Raw genomic sequence first — 22,574 nt, forward strand, 5'->3', positions numbered from 1 at the left:
ACACCTCCCTCTACTCATCCTCTTACAAAGAAGTTAACCTCTATACCTGGAACTTATTTCCCAATATACCTTCCACTTTATTTACCTCGAATGCCTCAGGAAGTAATGTTTCAACACTTGAAGATAAAAAGTAGCCAGGAGACATCTTAACCAGAGCAAATGTTTCTGACAATAAAGCTTCAATTTAGTGTCTTTCTGGTGCATTTGCGGTTGAAGGAGCACTCAAATTCTTTACAAAAATAATTGCAAATGCTATGGTTTCTAACCCTAGCTCGATTCTTATTTTTATTGAAGCAAAGGTAAACAAGTATTAGCAGTAACGGTCCCTGTCAAAGAGTTACTGAAACATGATGATGTATCTTGTATGTGTCACAATAATTGATCTACGGAAATCGATAAAATAGCCATGATCTGACATAGTGGAGGAGCTTTCTCCAATTTATGGAATGGAAAATGGCAGGATATTAGTGAATCAATATGTGTTTGGTTTTCTTTCACATTTAAGTGTTCCACAGGTTCTAAAATCCTGAATGAAAACGGGCGGCAGTAGCTCAGTGGGTAGGGCTTTCGCTTGGGAACCGGAGGGTCGCCAGTTCGAGTCCCTGCCGAGGTGTCCCTGCCTGAGCAAGGCACCGAACCCTCAAATCCCCCCTCTGTAATGGGTGGTAATGTAATGTAAGTCGCTTTGGATAAAAGCGTCTGCTAAATGACTGCAATGTAAAAACAAGGAACATGGAAATCTGTTTAGTACCTGGATCACAGTCAGACACAGAGTTACAGTTTATATCACATATCAGTGAATGAAAGGCGGTTCAAGCTGCCATTGATAGATACAAGTCCAAGTAACCGGATAGTGCATGTGTTCATTAATGTCTTAACAACCATGATTCCCTTATATCTAAAAAGTCTATTTGAGTTTCACTGATGTTTCCACAGTAGACCGTGTAACTCTTCATTTTCCCTAGCAGAGCACTAACGCGGTGAAACAGTGTGGGGACACATCTACTGTGTGTGATGCACCACAACAAGATTCTTTACATCAATATGGATAGAGTCGGATTGAGAACAATATTTTGCATTGAAAACAAAAATCAGCTATGGGAAAGCCGGTGTGAAGACTATTTGTGTGAATGCTGTGGCTTTGACTATGAAATGTTGCCAAATTTGGAATTTTATTTACATTTTCTTCCAAACTCAAGAACACAAGAAGAATGAATTATTTCTTCATGCATTAAGGTTATATTTTAAATATTGATAAGTGTTTTTTAATTAATCAATGTATTACTTAGGCCGTAAAATGTCAGGAAGATCAAATCTGTTGGTGCCTTGTGTTTGTTCTTTATTTTTATATTGATGTGATTGCTCTAGTTTTTTGCATTTTGTAATAAAGGTGTGATTAGGGACTGCAGTAATTATTTGTCAACATTCCGGTGAAGCAATCTATGTGCAGGATATTAAAGAATAATAATAAGTACAGTGCCACATATTCAAATCGCTTATGTGTTTTCAAATTTTAATTCTTAAAATGGGTATTTATGATCAGCTGATCAATAAATGACTTCAGTTGTTGGACTCATATAAATATGCAATATAAAGGCCCTGCAGTGAACAAACAGACCCTGTGATGGCTCTGTATGGGCTTTATACAGTGCAGCTAGAGTGTGGCAGCAGGAGATAAGCATGAGGCACATGAGACACACAGAAGGAAAAGAGGGAAGAACAGCAGAGACAGCACAAGCTGCATTATGTTGCTTCACACATTGACAGGCTTTCCTCAACCCGGATGGCAGCAAGAAAAAACGTGTGAAACTCAGCCCTTATGCGGACTTTGGCTGCTGGGAAAGAGCAAAGAGAGGCAAACACATCAGTCTAGGCAAGGTGTGCTTGTGTATTTGTGCGCGTGTGTGTTCCATCTGCATGAGTCCAGCTATGATAAATGACATGTCAAGGCACAGTCTTGAGTGGGCTCCCACACAGGCCACTGACAGCCACCATGTTGTCTCAGCGATACACGTTGTTGGACTAATTCAACCAGGAAATATTGTCATAGGTAATTGAAATTGTAACAAAACTCTGAAGGGACCCAAAATATAAAAAGGAGTACCTGCATTGGTAAACCAATACCAATTAGGAAACTTTAACCTAGTGGTCCTTTAATGCCTTGCTCACATGGAAATAGCAGTTACAGTTTTGTGACTAAATGCATTAGAATTAAATGTAATGCAATGAAAAGAAGATATATTGTGTTTGCTGCTCAGTGGCAAAATTGACTCAATATAAGAAGATTTATGCAGGAGGATAACAGCAACGATGATAAAATAATAGATAGACATGGTTCCTGAACTACTGCTACCCAGTAGTTCATCACTATTGCAAACGTTTTAGCTGCGAGTTTAATAAGTTTAACTGACATTTACACTTGATTTACACTTGTTGACTGGTTTGTCAACAATTGCATCAAACTGGAACATATCTGTTAAGTTCATTTAAGCTTTAATGCAGAGACAGAGATTTCCACCATCAAAGTTCATCCGTTAATCTGTGTCGTTTCAAAAAGATGCAAATGCCTCATCCGTAATTGATGCACCGTATAATGGCATTGTCTGCTTCCATGACAACTAATGGAAACCTGCACCGCATCCCTCAGCCCGGGTAAACTTTGGGATGGATGGATAGGTAATGCAGTTCAAAATGTGTGAATTCTAAATAATAAATCTAAAGGATTTATTATCTCCTTCCTGGAATAACAGCTCCTGAAGATTAAACAATCAAATAATTTACCCATGGTATCGTTTTTTTTATAGTGAGACTGAGAAAACCATTGTCGTCTATGAAATGAGACAAATGGGACACAGGCTCATACTTTCACAAGACTCTGGACTTGTCTCTCAGCCTCTCAGCCTCTAAGCTCTCCAAAAACAACACTGGAAATGTTTCTGTAATTTGCTTAAGTTGTTCAAACAGACTGTTACGCAGTGAAGAGTGGACTCCTTAACAATGACGTCATTAGATTCATTATATCAATCTGCAGGTTGTTACAGCTTGTCTGTTTCTTGTAAGAAACAGATCAATTTAAAGATCACCAATTAAGAAACATACTTCTCATCTTCTTGATTACACCAGATGAGATTATCTTCTAACATTGCCTTTTTTCTATTTACATTTCCTTCATCTTCTTTGTCTTTTACTCCGACTATGCCATCATAAAAGCTTTCTTGATATGAGAATTGCTGTCATAATTTTCATTTATCTTCACTGCTTATCATCTTCCTCTGACTCTGATGGCACTCCCAACTTCGTGCACTGTTTTTTCCTTATCATTGTTTGTCCACGCATAGCGCTTGGAGGACTAAAGAAAGTTCCTGAGGTAGACCAGAGTGTGCAGAAAGAAGACGAGCTGAGGCTCACACACTGCTTAAGCAGGTAATCCAGTTTGCCAGACAAGGCAAGGGACAATCCTTGGGGCTTTGCTTTTTTATCATAACACAGCTGAAAACAGACTGGAAATACTCATAATTCAGTCACTTATTACTAAAAGTTTGTGTTCTGTGCAAGTACTCCTGAGTCCTGAGGGAAATAAAGAAGACAGTGAAAGAAAGAAACCTTCACAATTGTCATAAAACTGAATCATATACAGTATTGTACAGGCTTCCTGATGTAAAAATAGAAGGGGGATTATTTAGATAAATACATTGCTGTTGCAGTGCAGAAATGTATTAACTTCACTGTGCTGAGACACATTTTAGGTGTGACATCATTAGCGCCGCGGAGAGCAGATGATGATGTCATATGTTGTGGAGGCGGCTCAAGTACAGTGGGAAGGAGGGAGTTGATCAAATGTTCTCCACAATCTTACAGCCTTAACGAGACAATACCTAAAATTACGTGTTTTCACTCAGTGCACACAACAGTGCCACAGCAAAAATTATCTTGCAACAAGAAGCGAAAACAAGAACGCAGAATAATGATTCCATTAAGATGACAGCATTTCTAAAAATCTCTTTCAACTAGTAGGTTTACATCCTCATCTTCCTCAATTATGTGAGGATTTGCTCCCCTCAGTGATTAATTACTAAACTCTCCCATCATATCACTCATCTAGTCTATTCAACTAGATTAGCTGCTGTTGCCCACCAATCAGGATCGAGCAAAATATGACTTATTTGCCTGTGAAGAATTCAGCCTTTAAATTCATTCAATACACACCACTGCAACCAAACTGGAATTATTTGCCAAACGTCATGAACAACTAATGCAACAAATGCAATTAATACAACTATGAGGACAAAACAATACGACAGCAGTAAATCTCTTACTGACAACAGGAATCAGGTATATTAAAATACAATCTAAGAGCAAAGTTACTACCCTGAAAGGAGCAACACTTCCCTCTCACCATAGCATATTCATAGCAAATAACTCACTTCAACAGGATGAAAAATTCTATTTGGCAATCTGAGGGGAGAGATTGTCACAATGTGCTTTATTCATCTAACAAGACACTCAGGCAAAAGGTGTTTCTTTCTGTTATTTTCCAGTCTTCTGATTCAGTTGTCTTACTGCTGTACAATCTCCAGTGCGAGGTGAGAGGCAGATGCATACAGGCTTTTGTTTTATTACGAGAAGGAGGGAGAAAAGAGTAAATGATGAATAGTGGGATGGAGAGACAGAAGTGGAGAGATTTATGAAGAAACAACATTCCATCGTGAACTCAATGCACTAGATCAAATTTGTGTTTACCTCCTCTTCTTTTCTTAAACAGGAACATTACTGGCCAGTCAATACCTCATCCTCAAGTGATGGGAGATTTACCTAACCCCTGTCTTGGCTTGGCCTCAGTCCCCTAACCCCTCAGCAGCAATAAAACACGTAAACATTGGAGAAGCTGGAGCACACCAATAACAAAAGGGGGCTATGTGGCTCATTAAGTGTCAATAACCCCCAAATCCCCTCAAATGACCAGCACGCACATAAACACACATTTGGCTCACGCTGAACTGGACTCTGCCAGAGCGCCAGAGCAGTAAAAGTGAGAGGAGCTGAGGAGTGGAGCCATAAGGTGGAAATAAAAATGATATGAAGATGCAATAAATGAATGCCAGTAATATTTTTACCCTGCAATCTCCACAAATAAGATGAACATCTGTAGAGGTCTGATCGATTTGTCGATTGGTGACTATGACTGAACTTTGGATGACTTCTACCCGGCTGCTATGTGTCGCCCTTTAACTACACTGGATTCACCTCTGTGAAAATGTATTGTTTGTCCTCATCAGCTCTTCAGGTTGATCAAAGTATTGCCCTCAGTGCCAATCTGTAAATGCTGTGCTGCACCAACCTCTCCAATCACTGATCATTTCCTCAGCTGTTGTTTTGATGTGCATACATCAAGGTGGAGTTGTAAGTCAGGAGGAAGCGAGTGTGTGTGAGCCAAAATGGCTCTGCATGCCAGTTCCTTTTAGTGCTTCAACGATTTATTGTTTTAAAATGATTGGTGCCATAGCAACACACTAACCTGAATAGATCATTGAGTTATTTTCAGTACAATCAAAATAATCATAAGTTTCACTGAAAGAGAAATTTTTTTTTATCTACCAAGACATTAAGAATGATTCCTTTAATAAACATGAACTAAATAGCAAAAATTAAATGTTCTTGCTTTTGCTTTCCACCTAGTTTGGCCTCAGTCTCTTTAATCAGACACGCTTACATACAAAAACTACACTGAGACTAAAACAGAACTCGCCACAACTAACAGATGTGAATGTAATGTTGTGGGGTTTTTATCTGTAAAATAGGAAGAACAGAAGTATTCCTTTTTTTCAGTAAATAGGTGGGAAATGGGTGATAAGAAAAAGCTGGTTTTATGTTTTTGAATTAATTGTTATTTCTGCTTTAGGGTTTCCAGTGTTTATCAAAGCTTTGCCTCTATTCATAATAACGTAAACTAAAATAGGTCAGTCAAAAAAAAAAAACTGATATGGAAGTAGTCAAAACTGAACAGAAAATGAAACAAAATTTGGAGAATACTGTAATAAAAACAAAATATAATGACCTCGTCTAGAACCTGGGCGACTCATTGAAACATGACCATGAAAGATAGAGATATGTTCCAATAGAATGATTATTCGGTGTGTGGCGGCCTTATATGCTGTAGTTAAATACAGATGATTATGTATGACCTTCCACAATATTTCCTTTCATGGTGTGTTCTGCTGAGGCTGTGGCTGCTGGTGTTTAGGTGGCTGAGGCGAGCTTAAGTGTACTCACCGCTGGAGCAGTCCAGTCCTCCCCAGCCTGGCTCACACTGGCAGGTATCAGGAGACACACACCGTCCATGGGTGCACTCTTCAGTACACAAAGCTGAGGAGAGAGGACACAGGGCTCTATTAATGTCCAACTACGTATGTCCAGCTTCGAAATACATCTGGACGATAAAGAGATTGTAGAGTCTCAATGGCTGTACTGTGGAATTTGATATATTACAATGATCCAGTACATCCAGGTTACTACTAGGCAAACTGCTGTTCAGTATGAGTGCTGAAGAGATAATCTACTACACAATAAACTCAAACAACAAAACCATTTATCATTGATTTGAATGCAGAGCTATTCATCATACAGTATGTGTGTCAGCTTGGTAGGTAAGGTGAGCATTAATACTCTTTTGACACACACACACACACACCCACACCCACACAGATACACCCACACACCTCAATATGTTTACTCATGAAAATAATTACAAATGAGGGTTGCTATGCATTCATTAACCCCCACGCAGATTGCTCCTATCAAATCAGTCCTATCAAAACTAATACTGCCAATCACTGTTTGGCTGTATAGAAGCCAATAGGGAATAGGCCTTCAATCTCTGGCTTCGATCATTTTCTCATGGGAAATCATCAGTTAGACTAGGGGGAGTGGCCATATAGTGCCAAACCTGACCATCTGATTTAAGAAACAGGCTCTGCACTAACTCTGTAAAAGGGACCAGTATGTGATGAATGTTTTCCAGGATCTGCCTCTACTATAGCGTAATTCTTCATATCCTTTCAGATCCCCTCCTGCGCATCCTCGACCCGCTGTTTCAAGGAAGGAGGTCCTGATGACTTCCACTGTAGTAGGATTAGTCTATGAGTTAGGAGAGATCCAAAAGCACAAGCCTGAGAGGTGGTATGTTGTCTCTCTAGGGGGAGCACAACGGAAATAGCCACTGTGGGGACGGGCTCTAGTGCATCATCACACACGAGATGATGATGATGTAGACAATAGTTCAACACGGTGTTCCCGAAAGCTTTTTAAGGGTGGCCATGACCAGAACATATGGCCTGTTGTAGCTGGACCGTAGTGGCATCGTGTGCACTCAGCACATATGCTCAGGTATATTTCAGCTGGTGTATACTACAACTGCATTCATTGGCTTGTACCTGTACTCTGCTCAATGACAATAAAGTTGAACCTAATGTAATGTAATCTAATCTAATTACTTTAAATTGAGTTAGACCTCAGGCCGTATGCACAATGAGGAGGTGTGTATTTTTTTTTTTAACTTTGCTTTGCTGCCCAACCCCGAAGTCTTTCTCCCATGCCAATCTGCTAGTGTCCCATGATGGCAGCTGGATACCTTGTATCTCATTGGAAATCTTTGCGATGCTCCCCTTAGCTTAAGTATCCATTTCTAGAGCGACATCAGGGATATCTTCAGGTAACAGGAGAAGAAATTAGATGTTTCTTGGCAAAGCTAAAATCGGCCAGTATCTGAAGAAGAATTCTTGGGATATTATGGTGAATTTGTTATTTTTCAAATGAGGCAAATGTACCCTGAGCAAAGAGATCCCCTTAAAAAAGGCAAACCATTATTTTTTCCAATTTTGAAAGTTGCGTCTGCGTGAGAAGCGGCAAACACATGAATACTGATTAGTGACAGGCCTGGTCAAGAGTTTACAATAGCACATTTTGATAGAGCTATTAAAGTAAAAGTTTAGACAGAGTTTTAAACAACAGGATTTAGAGTTTGGAGGATCAGATTTATAGGTAGAGGACAACTAATGATGGTCATTGTAGAAATGGATTCGTGTGGCACCACCTCCACACTAACCCATGCAGGGCCTCTGCTGACTTCATATGTTGAAATTCAATAAGCCAGTTTAGTAATATTTGCAGCCCTGTAATAAAACAGAGTTGAACAAGCCTTGGCTTCCTGCCAATTAGCCAAGTAGGCTCTCTGCATACTCCACGTTTACAAAGAAAAAACAAAAAGATTGAATTGAATTTCTCAAAACTACTTGTTCCACCTCCACATCATCCAGTCCATGATGATTTCTCATAGACTTTTTTGTAAATGTGTCCTGAATTGATGAGTTGCTCTCAGGTGAAGCTTGACTTTCACTAATGAAGGGAATTGTTTGAAGTGTTAGATCAACCAATGATCAACTAGGTCCCTAAAAAAGCACAGTGGTGCATCTTATCAACCTTCAATTGGCAAGCAAACATAGACAGGGCACAACAGTGGTACAATGGAAGAACAACAAGGAAATGAACAGAGTCAACAACCGGGAGGAAGAAGACGAGTGAGTGAGTGAGTGAGTGGTGGAAGGGTAATGAGGTCAAAAAGAGGAAGAGGTAGAAGAGAAGTAAAAAGAAAACATGAGAAAAACGAAATAATGCCGTTTTACTCCAGCTTCTACATATGCACGGCTCAGACAGTTAAAGTTTGATGATTCATTATTGAACTTTCCACTCAGGATGATTTATTAAACCTGTCTCTGGTTTTGTTGAAACAGATCAATGCTGCAGGTTGTGCAGATCATTCAGAGGAGGACTGAACACACATCCAGTCAATTAGTCTGCTTGATGCTGAGATAAGCCTACAAAAGATGGCCGACCAGATGGGGTTTGCTGTGTCACACAAGGAGTGAGGAACAATCAAATAAGAGATGTGACCCTTGTGATGTCATTGCAGTGTATTTCTCAAACCTCAGCCTACAGCTTCCATATTGTTGTTTTGGCATGTTGAATAATGCGCGCAAAATTCATGAAAATACATTAAATTTGAGTTGAGACAAGAAACAGAGAGAGGCTAGTTCGAATCAATAATCATTCTTTCTTTTGCGCAGTGGGAGGAAATAAAGACATGTGGAGAGAGCACAAACAAAATTTCAACATGCTCAATAGAATTGATGTGTGGTGAGGTGCAAAGGCAAATTGGATTTGGATCACCTCATTTATTCTGTGCAGTTTCGTCTGTTTGTGGTTTGACAAATTAATATATCAATGAGGCACAGATTAATCTATCAACAGCAAAAATAGTGACTTGCTATTGGTATATATGTATGTATGCGCCGACCTTTAAAAACAACTTTTCTGAGATAGGGTAAGATGTTATGAGCTGATACAGAGTGTGTAAGGCACATTATCTGAGTCGCACAGCAAACAGATAAGGCAGCACTGACATCTTCATTTTCACCTTAAGCTTTTCCACCGGCTGTAATATTTCATGTTGACACAACTTTACATTTGAGAGCCGTCACTGACTAACTGAGGGCTCAAAATAAATGACTCTATCAGGGCAATAATTAATGACGCTGTGTTTTACAGGGCTGTTGTGTCTGACGTGGTCATTACCTCGTTCAGCGATTAGCTCAGAGGCCAGAGATGGACAGAGAGAAAGAGAGAGAGCGAGGATGAGGAGGAAGGGGAATAAAGTATAGAAAGAAAATAAATAAAGGGGAGAAAATTGAATAGCGTGGAGGGAGGAGAGGGGTAGAGAACAGATTACAGGCACACACACGCACACGCATGCCTGTATATCATATCAAACAGCTCGAATAAAACACCAAATCTGATTTCACACTAAAATGTCAAAGCCTTAAATCCAATATCACAGCAAAAATTACATCAAATACTATAAACCTTACTTTTTCACTCCCAGTCATTAAATCATTGGATCGGTTCATTTAAGCGTCTCTTTATGTGAAACCGCATAATATTTGTCACACATTATATTCTAATGACTAATGCATAATGCATGTCGTCTGTGTGGTATAACAATAACTCACATGACATCACCACCTGGGCTGGGCAGTGCAGCGCTCTATATGAAGCACTTTGTTCACACATTCAATATTCATGCATTTATAAAGTAGATGCCTTTGGACAAGTTCAATCTTTAGTCAAAATCTGCAGTGTTTCTTTATTACCATAGTCTGAATTCATATTGAAAGGGTAAGGAAAGGTAAAGAGAAGAAAAAAAACTGAACAGCTGTGTCTGCATCAAACTTTACTCAACTCAAGATTTCTGATTAATATCTCTGCTATATCGAATGGAAACTGATATTTTGCCACCGACTCGTGTTAAAGCTTCACTGTCTCAAGCATCAAAGAAACTGACGGGCAAAAACATCTATCAAGCAGACAGGTACTATGCATGTCTGAGGAAATAGTTTTGATTTACTATGAGTGCATCGTTCTAGGTGTTTCTGCTATGGGCCTTCATCAGATGAGCTGATCTGTGGTTGCAAAAAGCAGACACCTGGAACTCTCATCATCTGTGTCACTTGTTAGAACAGAATGGAAGAACTTGAGCATATCCTCCAAATCTTTACAGGAGGATCACCTTTGAATCAGACTATGAATACTGCATCATACACCAGTAGGAGCTGATCTGGGAGGAAAGATGGGCTGACAGCGTGGAGACTTCAGCTCCTCCATCACAGAGATATGATGTGCTGCTGCGCTGCTTCACTATTTGTACAACTGATTCCTCTCTTACAGAAACAGGCAGCTCGAATCGCAAAGGTAGAAAATACCTGCACAAGACAGAAGAATATCACTTGAATGAAACAGATGGAAAGTTCTGTCAAATTCTGCTCAATGTACACAAATAATGCCTTACATATTTTACACAACTTTCTCTTTCAGGTTCCCTAAATGGCTTGTAAAGCATCATTGTCCTCTGCGGGTTCCTTTGAGTTTTCATTTGAAACAGGATTGTCGCAGGACTTAGCGTCTCAAGGGATTTGATTTGAATATTCATGAGCAATGGGAAGTAGGTGGGCAAAGCTGCTGACAATAAGCCTTGTTGAAGATCATTCACTGCCACCACATCAATACAATTTCCGTACAGTATCAATAAGGCTACAAACATGCAACATTCATATACATATCTCCACATTCCTGTTCATTACAGTTACAGAAAAGATCAGATTACCTAGACAGCCAGTAAAAATAGGGGTTACTAGCAGAATTACATTTCAAAATGAATGATTTTCTGCCAAGTGCATGTGCACACACCTCTCACAACACAAACTGTCCTCTTGAGTGAAGCATGTTACAACTGACGACTCACGAGTCCGATAGTATCAGAACCAGCCTCAAGATTTCCCCTACAGCCGGCCAGCAGCACTAATGTTGCTAAATGTGCTACAAGGCTGAAAAGTGGTCGTCTTATCCCTGGGGGAACCACACAAGTACGCTTGTTTTATGCTTATAACTCTCCATAAACACATCACAGCAACACAAAAAGGCTCACAATTGTTGTAGAAGTCATTACCATGAGATTCCATGAGTTGAATCACAAGTTTATTCTGTTCTAAAGGAAAAAGTATTGTGTCAATAAAAAAAAAACATGGCATTAGTATACTTTTATATCTATAACCTTCTACAACTCCCTTAAAAAGGTGCAGAAATCCTCCTGTTTAAGTTGGTTGCAAATTAGAGCCACCGAGAAGGGATTGGTCAGTGATTGGTCATGTTTCCATGTTTCCATTTTTCCTAATGTTATCCTAAATGTTCTGTTATATACTAAGTTCTCTTCATGTTCTTAAAGTTTGTATCTATTACACGTCACTGAATGTCACTTTGGATGAATATCGATGTAAAATGGTCAAATGTAAACGTCTGTCAGATCATGCTCATTAAACTCATTGTCCATATATTTGGTAAATGAGACATGCTGACACCAGAATTACCTGCAGTTTAATATATCTCACTAAGGAACTAAGGTTTAATCCAACCACCTTTGTTGGAGCCTCCTGTTGTAAATTTTTAATAGACACCTGACATCCAGGTCTTTTTTTCTGCGGCCATGGTACTGAGGGGTTTTGGAAGCTGCAATGAACTAAGCGAGCAGGGAGGAAAGTGAGCGTGATTTAGCACTAAGACAGGCATCAGTAAAACTTTGTTTTATGGGTCTTATGGTACTTTCGCCACAGAGGGGTTGTCCTTTCTGAATTTATGGCATCGACGTGTTAACATTTTACAGCTCTTTCATGCATTAGGACAGGACTCCTCAAAGCCACATGTACTTGGCAACACGCAGCAAGTAAAGATTTATACTTGTAGAGGGTAGAAGGAGTTCTATGTGCTCGCTGTAATGCAGACACTATTACATCTGCTTGGACACAGATATTATGAAAAACTGTATTTCTGCATTAGAAAATGTGCGTTCATATATTGTTTCTGTGTAAACAAAGCAATGAGTTGAAGCAGAAAGGCGTCCCCCTCTCACCTCAAACTGATTAAAAGGCAAAAATCCATCAGAATGAATCATTTTAAGTACACTTCATGAGTTACATAGCAAATCAGTTGCTGTCAGTCCCCCTTTGGACCTTAATAGGGCTACCAATTTACACCTACATTTTCCTGAAAGTTCATCTTCAAAGCATTTAATCAAAGCATGTTCTGGTGGAGAGCTTTTTTTTTTTTTTTTTTTTTTTAAATTGCAGTTTAAAGTGAAAATACTCACGGCAAACATCAGTTCTTTAGTTCAGCAATCAACCTATAGAGCAAAAAGTTACATTCTGAAAAATAGTTAACATTGATTACTACATTACTACGTCATCTCTTGAAACACACCATATAAACAATCTACTCCTGTGTCGCTGGATTCCTCACTAAAAATGAACCTGAGCAGGGCTGTGAGAAAACGCTTTCATGAGCTCACTTACAGGATCTTTGTGCTACCCAGTGTATTTTTAGAGAGAGATAAAACTCCCTCTGAATACAAGCCCTGCGTTTTAATAAAGGAGCCAAAGTCACAAGCTCTCGTAATACTGAAGGAGAGTTGATAAATCATTAAACTGATGCCTAATCCTTTCATCCCCTGGATTGCAGCAGAAAAGCTACAAGAAGGATTACATCAGCAATGAGTACAGCAAGATTAATAGATATCAAATTAAATAATCACTGCCTAATTCCAGCTATTGTGTCAGCATGCTGAAGCAGTTTTCATTGCCCTTGAATCGCTTGATCTGCTGCAGCGGGAGGGCAGAGCGCAGAGGTATAAGAATGAACAGCGACGGGACTATAAGTGTATACCTGACTTTCCCCAGCGACTAAACTCTGTGTAAAACTGTCGACAGCACTGATCACAACATCCCTGTTGGCAGTTGGGACTGAAAATGAAATCCTTCTTGTTCCCAACAGCAACTGAATTTTTAATATTTCTCCTCTTGTGATCTTGAACACAAAACACTGCTGAGCTTTTTACTTACATGGGGCAGATTTTGTCCAGTGAATAGTGGCATAAAGAACATTACTACTATATATCATATAAATCTAGAGGCCTATTCGTAAATGTATAAGAATATTTAAAAGTACAGTTGTGGGTTCCTGGTACTTGTGTATAATTATACTTTATACTGCAAGAAGATTGTTGAATGTAGATTAGATAGCCTCAGGAGGGACATATTCTTCTTCTTATATACATTCTTACTGTCATGTATATGCCTGCTCTGAAACCTTTACAATGCTTTAATACCCTCCTTTGCTCATCGTGCACACTGAGAGAAAACAGGCATTCTGCTATTCTTTCTTTCCGTCTCCCTCTTAAAATGTCCACCATTGTTGTTGTCCTGGACTGGCAGTACCCGCGGACAATGAAACATGGATGCAGATGGGTAGCTCACTTGTGCTCCATGTTGAGATGAAGATAAAGCTGTCAGGGCAGATAAGGACCTATTTGTTTTGTCAGGCTGGATTCATTTCTACAGCCGTCAAACTGCTTTGACAATATGACACACATACTCCCTACTAGATTATAACCCAAAAATAAGGCAGAATAACAAGGAGCATAATATCCTCATTTAACCCTTTAACCTTTGAAACATTATCTAGTTTTGTAGAATTCCAAGTAATTAGAAAACTCCAAAAAGTAGTGAGACAAGTCTTTCCCTTTGGCAATGACATTATGAGTCATAGCTGTAGTTTATATTGTCCAAAAGTATAATGCTGTATTCAGGCTCCGCTCCACCTGGACCAGCTAAAACATTAAAATACAGCTTAAAGGTTAACACATCAATAATTAAACAGTCTGGAAGGAATCTCTCAGAAACCATCTGTACTTCAACCCAGGACATTTGGCTACAACTTTGGTACTATTACAAAAGTAGAGGTCTGGATAAGTCTTACATACACGGATACACTCACTGCCAACTAAACCTATGCAGTATTTTGAGAGTATTTCAAATGGGAACAGAAAAACAGCATCAACAGTAATTACAGGATTACAGAATGCGGTTTTCTTTTCCGTCTTCCGAGGACGTGATTAAAAATCATATCCTCATCGCAAACGATATCTGATCTGCTGCATGGCCGTGATGACAGGCAGAGGTGACGGCGGAGGGACAAAACGAGGACAAAAACAAGTAAAACAGTGATAAAGAGGACAACGGAGGGAGAAAAATCACAGAGACCAAATGGCCTCAGGCTGAGATAACGAAAGGACCGGAGGGCAGCGGGTATCAACAAAAGATGTGTCACAGTGTTTACTAAAAAAATTCAATTTCAGAAGAGTGAGCACATGATGCATTCTTGAGAATAATTATATATTTTTATATAACAGTGCTATGGAAACAGAAAATCCATCAGTCTATCAAGCAAAGACACAAAGAGGTAAACTCACTGATCTAATAAGCAGCCGCCCATCCCCTTTCTCTTAACGTAAGGGAGGAAGACTTCAATTATGGCGCACAACAAAAGAGCTGTCTGATGATGTTAACATTTGTGAACCATGGTCAACACTGCACTAAAACAGGTCAGTCAAGAGGGGCAGGAAGATTGTGTGCATGCATGAGTGTGTGTGCATGTGCGTGTGTGTGAGCGTGGGTGGGATGTTAAGGGCTATTTGTCCTTAGAATCTAATAAAGATCTTTACGAGCAGATTTTGAATAAAGACACACAATACACTCGTCACCACACTCTCACCTCAAGGCAAACCCATTCACTTCCTCTCTTAAATAAAGAGGGGAAGTGAACACTGTCCTATAGAATTTACCATCTAGGGTGGATAATGGATTTCTTTTGCTGGATCTAGGAGAGAGACGAGCAGGGGGGAAAACACTGAAGAGCAGGTTATTTTTTATTTAAAACAGAGAGGGAATGCTTGGTGGTCTTAATGTTGATATTTGATCATTTGTTATGCTCTATCTGGAACTGAATGTTTTCAACTTGGCACTCTTTCACTTTGCAGGTGTGGGCTCAGGTATGGTATATAAAACTAACTTTTTTTTATTATGTTCTCTGTACAATGTTTTTGTAAGGCTAATATGAGGACAGAAAAACTGAGACACTCTGACACACACCACTGAGAGCCTCTTACTCATACTACTGAAGCACTGACACACTCTTGCGATCACTACTGAATGGCTGCTACTACTGAAACGGCCTTACATTTACTATGTTTTTGAGTAGCGTACCGGCTGTATTCATAATTGACAATCCCATTGACACTGATTTGTCAAATTCTGTTTCTGATAAACACAATGCATTTATTATCATATGTTCATCTTTTATCTCTACAGAGTATCTATTTATGCAAAAGGGTTTCATTAGTAAATGTAAGAGTGTTTCAATAGTGAATGTAAGAGTGCCATAGGATAATGCACATTCTAGGGGGCTCAAAGAGCTTTGATTGAATATTTTAACTTTTATTTCCAGACATGTAATATATTTAGTGTTATCTCAGTGCCCTACAATTTAAAATCCTACTTTTATTCATTCGTGCTCCCCAGAGGATGAACCATTATACTGTTGGACAGCCATGAAATTTTCTTTAGAACCACCCTCAAGCCACAAATGTTAATTATTCACTCTAGATAGAGCTCATAATCTAACAGGGAGTTTGCCTTGACATTCGCCGAGTACATAAATGTTCCCAAGATGATGAACCTTCCCTTAATATATGAACGTCCCCATGGCCTCTCCTATACTGTTGCACCCTAGACAACCTTTACACATTCATCCCCACTAAGGGTAAGACTACAGATACTGGCCTCTGGAGGCTGCTAAAGGGGCTTTTAACATTTTGCCCTGTTGATAATATAAGTTAAGTTGACGTGGTGAGTTTCACAGCGTTGAGACACTGTATGATGTGATGTGATAACTGTGTGAAAGCAGCAGTGTGTGTGTGTGTAACCACAAGCTTGCCTGGAGAAGAGCTGAAGGCTAAAAAAGTTTAAAATGAAATAAAATGGAATTATATGTCATATTTCATTTGAGTGAACCTCTGTTGTCTCAGCTGTTGGGTTTGATCCTAAGAGTCTTGTTTTTCATGAACAGTGAAAAAACGCAGTGCTCAAATCCATAAGACTGCAGAGAAACTTTGGGGTATTATCAATGCCATAGATCGGAGGTCAATGGGTCATTAGAGGTCATATTATGCTGAATTATTAACAGAGGTTGAATTAATGTCATCAACTTCTTTAAAAATGTGAGATTTTCTTTAAAATAGAGATGTCTTCTTTTGAATGTGTTTTCATTGCATTTTGAGCCATTTCCTTCCCTTTTTTAGTAGTTTCATTTCAGAGCTGGATTGATGTAATGTTGACAGCACCAACATCAGATACTCAAATAACTGCCTGACACAACTGAAAGGCAAACAACCAAGGTGGAATCACAGGAGCAGATGCACACCATTTTTAACAAGCCTCCATAGTTTGTGTGTAGAATGTGAAAGAACACCGAGGATAACAATACAGATGACAGGAAAATGGTTTTGTTTGTTGCACAGATGTTATGCAGAGCACACTTTCCTTAGCGATGTAGATATTCCATTTCTAGCTATATCCTGGGTTTATAGCTCTCTCATAATAGACAACCAATGAGGATATTATGAGCTTTTCTAGCATTTAAAGAAAAGCCATATTTCACATTTATAAGAAGGAACCAGGGTCTATGAAAAAAAAAAAAACTCTGCATTCACTAGTTGCGTTCAGACACTAAACGCTCAGGTCTTTCCAGTTCTATAACATACCAGCCCATTTGTTTTAATATCAAAGGAAACCGCTTCAAAAGAGCCGACGTGAAGATGTCTGGATAACGTCTGACAAAACTACATCTATGGCGGTACTGTAGGCTGGGAAATTACCATGGATAATATAAATTAATGCAGGCAAATTGAGCGGATGATGACAAGCCAAGCACAATTTGTGGTCAGAGTGACCACAAATTGCATTTGTCAAATTCAGTCTAATTTGGCACAGCAGCCCAGCATTAAATCCTACCTTTGTGTCAATGAGGCGTTGATTCGCCTTTGTGGTCATTTTCAAGGCTGTGATAAGTGGTGGTTGTATTGGAGTGTTTTACGCTGGGAGGGTGTGTATTATACATTTTCTAACCCCATTTACAATGATGACGAGAGCAAGATATTCCATTGCCACCACAGAATGCATCTCCTTGCAGGAATGTTGTGTTGCATTGGATTGTGGAGGGGATTCAAATGGATCCCCTGCACATCCATCCATCCCTCCATCCATCCAGCTGTTCATTACAGACGTTTACCCCGTGCATAGTCGCAGGGGGCTGGAGTCTATCACAGCAGTGGACGGATAATTTACACCTATGGGGGGTTAACAGTTCTCACTTCACCTTTCCTCCATGTCATGTCTTTTCGGGTGACGGGAGCAAACTGGAGCACAGCACTGTTCAAGTTCATCTAAATTCAAACATATTCAGAAATCAATGCTACTTACGAACACACAGGTCTCCACTTTCAAAGAAGCCTGGGCAGCACTGTGAACGTCGCCTGTACATGGTCCTCACACCTCGCCTGTATGCTGTCTTGTAGCTGATCCTGTATGCAGCACACACACACACACACACACACACACACACACACACACACACACACACACACACACACACACACACACACACACACACACACACACACACACAGGATTAGTGCAGCAGTAGTATAATGAACACTATTAATGTTAGACAGATCTTCTTCCAGGTAATTAAATGGAAATATAGAGAACCATCTGTTGATCACATTAAAGTGATACACCAGCGATTTGACAAAGAAGTTATGATTTGTTTTTACATCCAAGCTGGATCACTGTTCTTGTGAATAGTTCCTCTAAATCTTCTCTGCTTGTTTTTGATCATCACAGTTAAGTTTTAACAAAATCGATAGCGAGCTGTGAGAACATCTCAGAATCTACTGAAAATCAGGGAGTGCATCTTCACTACTACTAATAATAATAATAAAACTTCACAAAGGTGCATTGAGGATGTTATTTGCTATTTTACTTTACCCATTTTAAACAACCTTTAAAGATCAGTGCTGACATATCCTTAGGCTGATTCACTTACACATTCACGTTGTATTTGCCAAACAATTCAACTCGTAAATATAGTAACTGCTTTTAGGACACAGGTCCTAGATTAAGAGCATAACACTTCTTAAAGACAAGGAGGTTTAAACTTAAAGGGAGTTTCTCTCACTCAGTCATGTTTTCTAACATTTCTTCTTAAGATAAATGACTCAGCCTGTACCTGGAGGAGCTGAACAGGTGGCTATAAAGCTTAATGTGGTCATTAAAGTCAATACGCCGACGGTGTCTCATCAAAATGACCACGTCAGGTAGACGGATCTGCTGTTAGGTTGTGCGACTGTTTTTGACATTTCATAACACAGTGTTTTTCAACCAATTTTAAGCTAAGGCACATTTTTTTAATTATAAAAAATCCTGAGTCACACCATCAACCAAAAAGTGTTACAAAATGACAATTACTCAATAGACTCTTAATTGATTTATACTCACTCAGTTACAATGGCTTTGCAGGCAGGTAGTATTAATGTCTCTGCCATAGTGTATGGCTTTTTTGATGTGGCTACGAGTTCAGCTACTAAGTAACTAGCTTTGAGAGGTATCGTTGTAGTTTTTCTCATAAAAGTTGCCTGTTCCTCCGTGTTTTTTCGCAGGAGAACAAAATAGTCACTGTTCTTGCTTTGAAGTGACGGACGTTTTGTTTGGAGATTGCGTTTAAGCTAGCTTGTGACCATGACACTGTTAAACTTCCCCCCCCAAAAAAGCATGACGGAGTCGGTGAATTTGCTTGAGCTCACCGTTTTTGCTTTCTTTTGACCACCACTCATATTACTCTCTTTATTTGGGTTAGAATTCTGCCCAGGGCCCAGTTGAGAGTCTTCATTTTTCCTTTTTAAATATTTATCCATCGCTGTACGTCTTGTCACCGCCACCTCTCACGCGCATCACTAATTCTATCGTCTTGATTCTTGAATTAACAAGGTCATGATTACGCTACCGCCACCTATTGGGCAGGTCAGCCAGTACACATGGAAGAGGATTTAATTATTTCGCCTGTGACTACATTGCAGGCACAGACGCACAACCATGACAAATTATTTGCAGTAACTAAATAATATATTTGTTTGACCGCACACCTGATGATCTCTCACGGCAAGGCGGCACAGTGGTTGAAAATCATTGATTTAAATCACCAACAATGGATATCATGTTCAGCACGTCCAAACACCTCTAAAGGGGATCCTGAGTCCATTTGTGTATATGGTACATCTATGCTCTATGCTCACATATCCATATCCTTTTACACATTTATTTAGAATTCCGCCCTGTAATATGGTAAATGTTGACTTTTGTTTGTGTTGGTACCTGTGTCTGGTGCATTTGAACCAGTTGAGGATGTCAGTGCATCGGGTGTAGTAGACTTGATCAAAAGGATGAGCATAAGACTCCTGGACAGTCACTGCATAGCTGGAAGGATGGAAAGAATAGAATTTGAAAATAATCTCCACAAATTTACAACATACATACACATATACAACACACACTCCCACATTGACAAAACAAGCTCACCAATGACTGGCAAATCGCAACAATCCCATAATCCAATACCTTATTTTGGGGTTTTGACATATAGTCACTTTACAGCTTTACAGTTCTACTTATCTCCTCATCAGCATCAGAAGCTGTGGTTTGTGTGATGTGATAACACTTGAAGCTGAAATATTATTCTCAGTGTTTTCACTGTTAAGTAAAGGCAAAACAAAGGTAAAACCCAAACAATCGTCAGAGATAATATCCGCTTTTACAATTTTTGATTACACAGCGAGATTATTGATCACAGCACCTGCACTCTTCTTTGCTCGCGTCAGAATTATATTGTGCTTTTACTCAGTATATCACTGAGTGGTGGGACCACTCAAGCAGTCACATTACCATCATTGTGAATTTACAGCCTCAGCATGTCCCGAGAGTAAACCTTTTCCCTTTTGCTTTTGATTATCGGCAAACTCTCAGCCTTGATTTGTGGTGGGGAGTCCATTACTTTACTGCAGCATTTCTGAATGGTGATATTCCACTTTCAATATTGATACAGAATTTAGTGACTGACCTCTCCCAGTGGCTGCACACATTGGGGTCATCTGGGTTGAGGGGTGATACCAGGGAGATCAAGCCAAACAGGTTGAACCACAGCAGGGTTTGGAGGGAAACCCAACCTGCGGCCATTGTCCTCTTCCCTCCGTCCTTGGAGAGAAAAAAAGAAAAAGAAAAAACAGAATTTAAAGGATGCTCTGTTCATGAATCTTAGAGAGGAACCGACTGCATTTAAAACCCGTGTGAGCTAGAAATCATTTTGAGATTCATTCTTCTGCCAAGACTGTGCAATCACCTACATTACTAATTTTGTTGTATAGGAAATGCTTAGAAATCGGATTTATTATGGTTATATAACCATTGCACTGCAGTGTGGTTGCTAAGATTTCACCAAATTTGACTCAAATCTGTAAAGTTGGTTTGGGGATATCTTGATTACCAGGCTTCCATTCACACCTTGTATCACCATGTAATCTGTATCCAAACAAATCATACAGATAATGAAAAATGCAAGGTGTAAATGAGCTGACAGAATGCTGTCTGCTCTACCACACCACATATGGATTTAGTCTGGCTCGCACAGTGATTGGATCTCAGTCTCAACTAGCCAGCTGCATATGTAATCCATACATCTGGGGCTGAAATGAAATCCACTCAAGCTGAAAATGAGAAAGCAGACATAGAAAACTTGTGCAAAAAAGTGCTTATTTATTTTAAAAATGAATGATCATCCATGGAGCAAGGGGGAATGATGAACTTAAGTAGCGTAATGGCCCATCTGCTGAGAGCAGAACATAATGCAGAGAGTATCCAGATAATGAGCAGGCATGTTCATGCAAAATGTAAATGCAGCATTTACTGTACATCTTGCATTAACATGTAACCTTGTTATCTGATTAACATATTCAAATAACGAGAATGCATTATGTAAATACAAAGTGTAAATGAGGCCTAAGAGACAAATGGGACCACACACTCCCTGGATGGGGAAAAATATTCATTCATAATTATTAGAAGCCACAACACTCGGCGATAGTAGATATAAACATAAAATATTTACAATCCAGAAGCTAAACTGGAGGGATAAAGTTGATACAACGATTAAAAACCATAGTGGCATGGTGTGTCACCGTCAGTGCGAGCTGTCATAATAAAAGAAGCAAAAATGAAAACCAATGCAACGATGAAGATTTCAGTATGTGTGTGTGTGTGTGTGTGTGTGTGTGTGTGTGTGTGTGTGTGTGTGTGTGTGTGTGTGTGTGTGTGTGTGTGTGTGTGTGTGTGTGTGTGTGTGTGTGTGGATGATGATATAATACCAGTCTGGCATTACAATGAAAGTTCTGCTGTGGGCGAAGCACTGTGATTTTCTGTGGCGCAGAGGGAAGATGGATGAATGCATGTCAGCAGACACGAAGAGGGAAAAGTTGAAATCTCCTGTGCTTTATGCAAATAACATAGCATTTGTGTGCACGGGCGGCGGCAGCCCGATGTAGGGCTGTGTATCTGACACAACCAATCATATTTTCAGTGAAATCACTCTCTGCTTTACATAAAGGCTGGCACACAAATGTGAGTGAGAGCTACAGCACTATACACAGCAGGAAAACATCCACTATGCTTTTACTGCCACGCTGGTAGTTACATCAGTGACATCAATGGTTATATATCACCTTTTCAGAGCAGCATTGTGTAAGATTGAGAAGTGGGTGGAATTTTGGAGAAAATGGGACCACATCTCTCCATCCCCTTTTCTATCTGCTCTCAACTGTACAAATCTCCTGACCCGAGACATGATTGACAACGTAACTACTGTGAATATTGGTATTGTGGCCTCAGAGGTTTTTCCTGAATCAGATTCAATTAGCAAGAGGAGCTACAAAGATATGATGTAATTCACAGAGCTCTCAATTCATGGATTCATATCAG

At 39.5% G+C, this 22,574-nt stretch overlaps 1 protein-coding gene across 1 annotated transcript in view; it reads right to left on the reverse strand.

The window, feature by feature from the left end:
• Positions 1-20,780, reverse strand: part of LOC143004575 (multiple epidermal growth factor-like domains protein 11) — a 60,777-nt gene extending 39,997 nt beyond the window's left edge. Inside the window, exons 1-4 of the mRNA XM_076155575.1 lie at positions 20,665-20,780; positions 19,923-20,024; positions 17,973-18,073; positions 6,271-6,363 (exon numbers count right to left, since the gene is read on the reverse strand). Of these exons, the coding sequence (XP_076011690.1) occupies positions 6,271-6,363; positions 17,973-18,073; positions 19,923-20,024; positions 20,665-20,780 (412 nt within the window). The remainder of the gene's footprint in view (positions 1-6,270; positions 6,364-17,972; positions 18,074-19,922; positions 20,025-20,664) is intronic.
• Between the last annotated feature and the right edge of the window lie 1,794 nt (positions 20,781-22,574).

The sequence above is a fragment of the Genypterus blacodes genome, unplaced genomic scaffold, assembly GCF_046128005.1.
Source record: "Genypterus blacodes isolate CSIRO-AG114 ecotype Tasmania unplaced genomic scaffold, CSIRO-AGI_Gbla_v1 ptg000067l_1, whole genome shotgun sequence".
Lineage (NCBI taxonomy): Eukaryota > Metazoa > Chordata > Actinopteri > Ophidiiformes > Ophidiidae > Genypterus > Genypterus blacodes.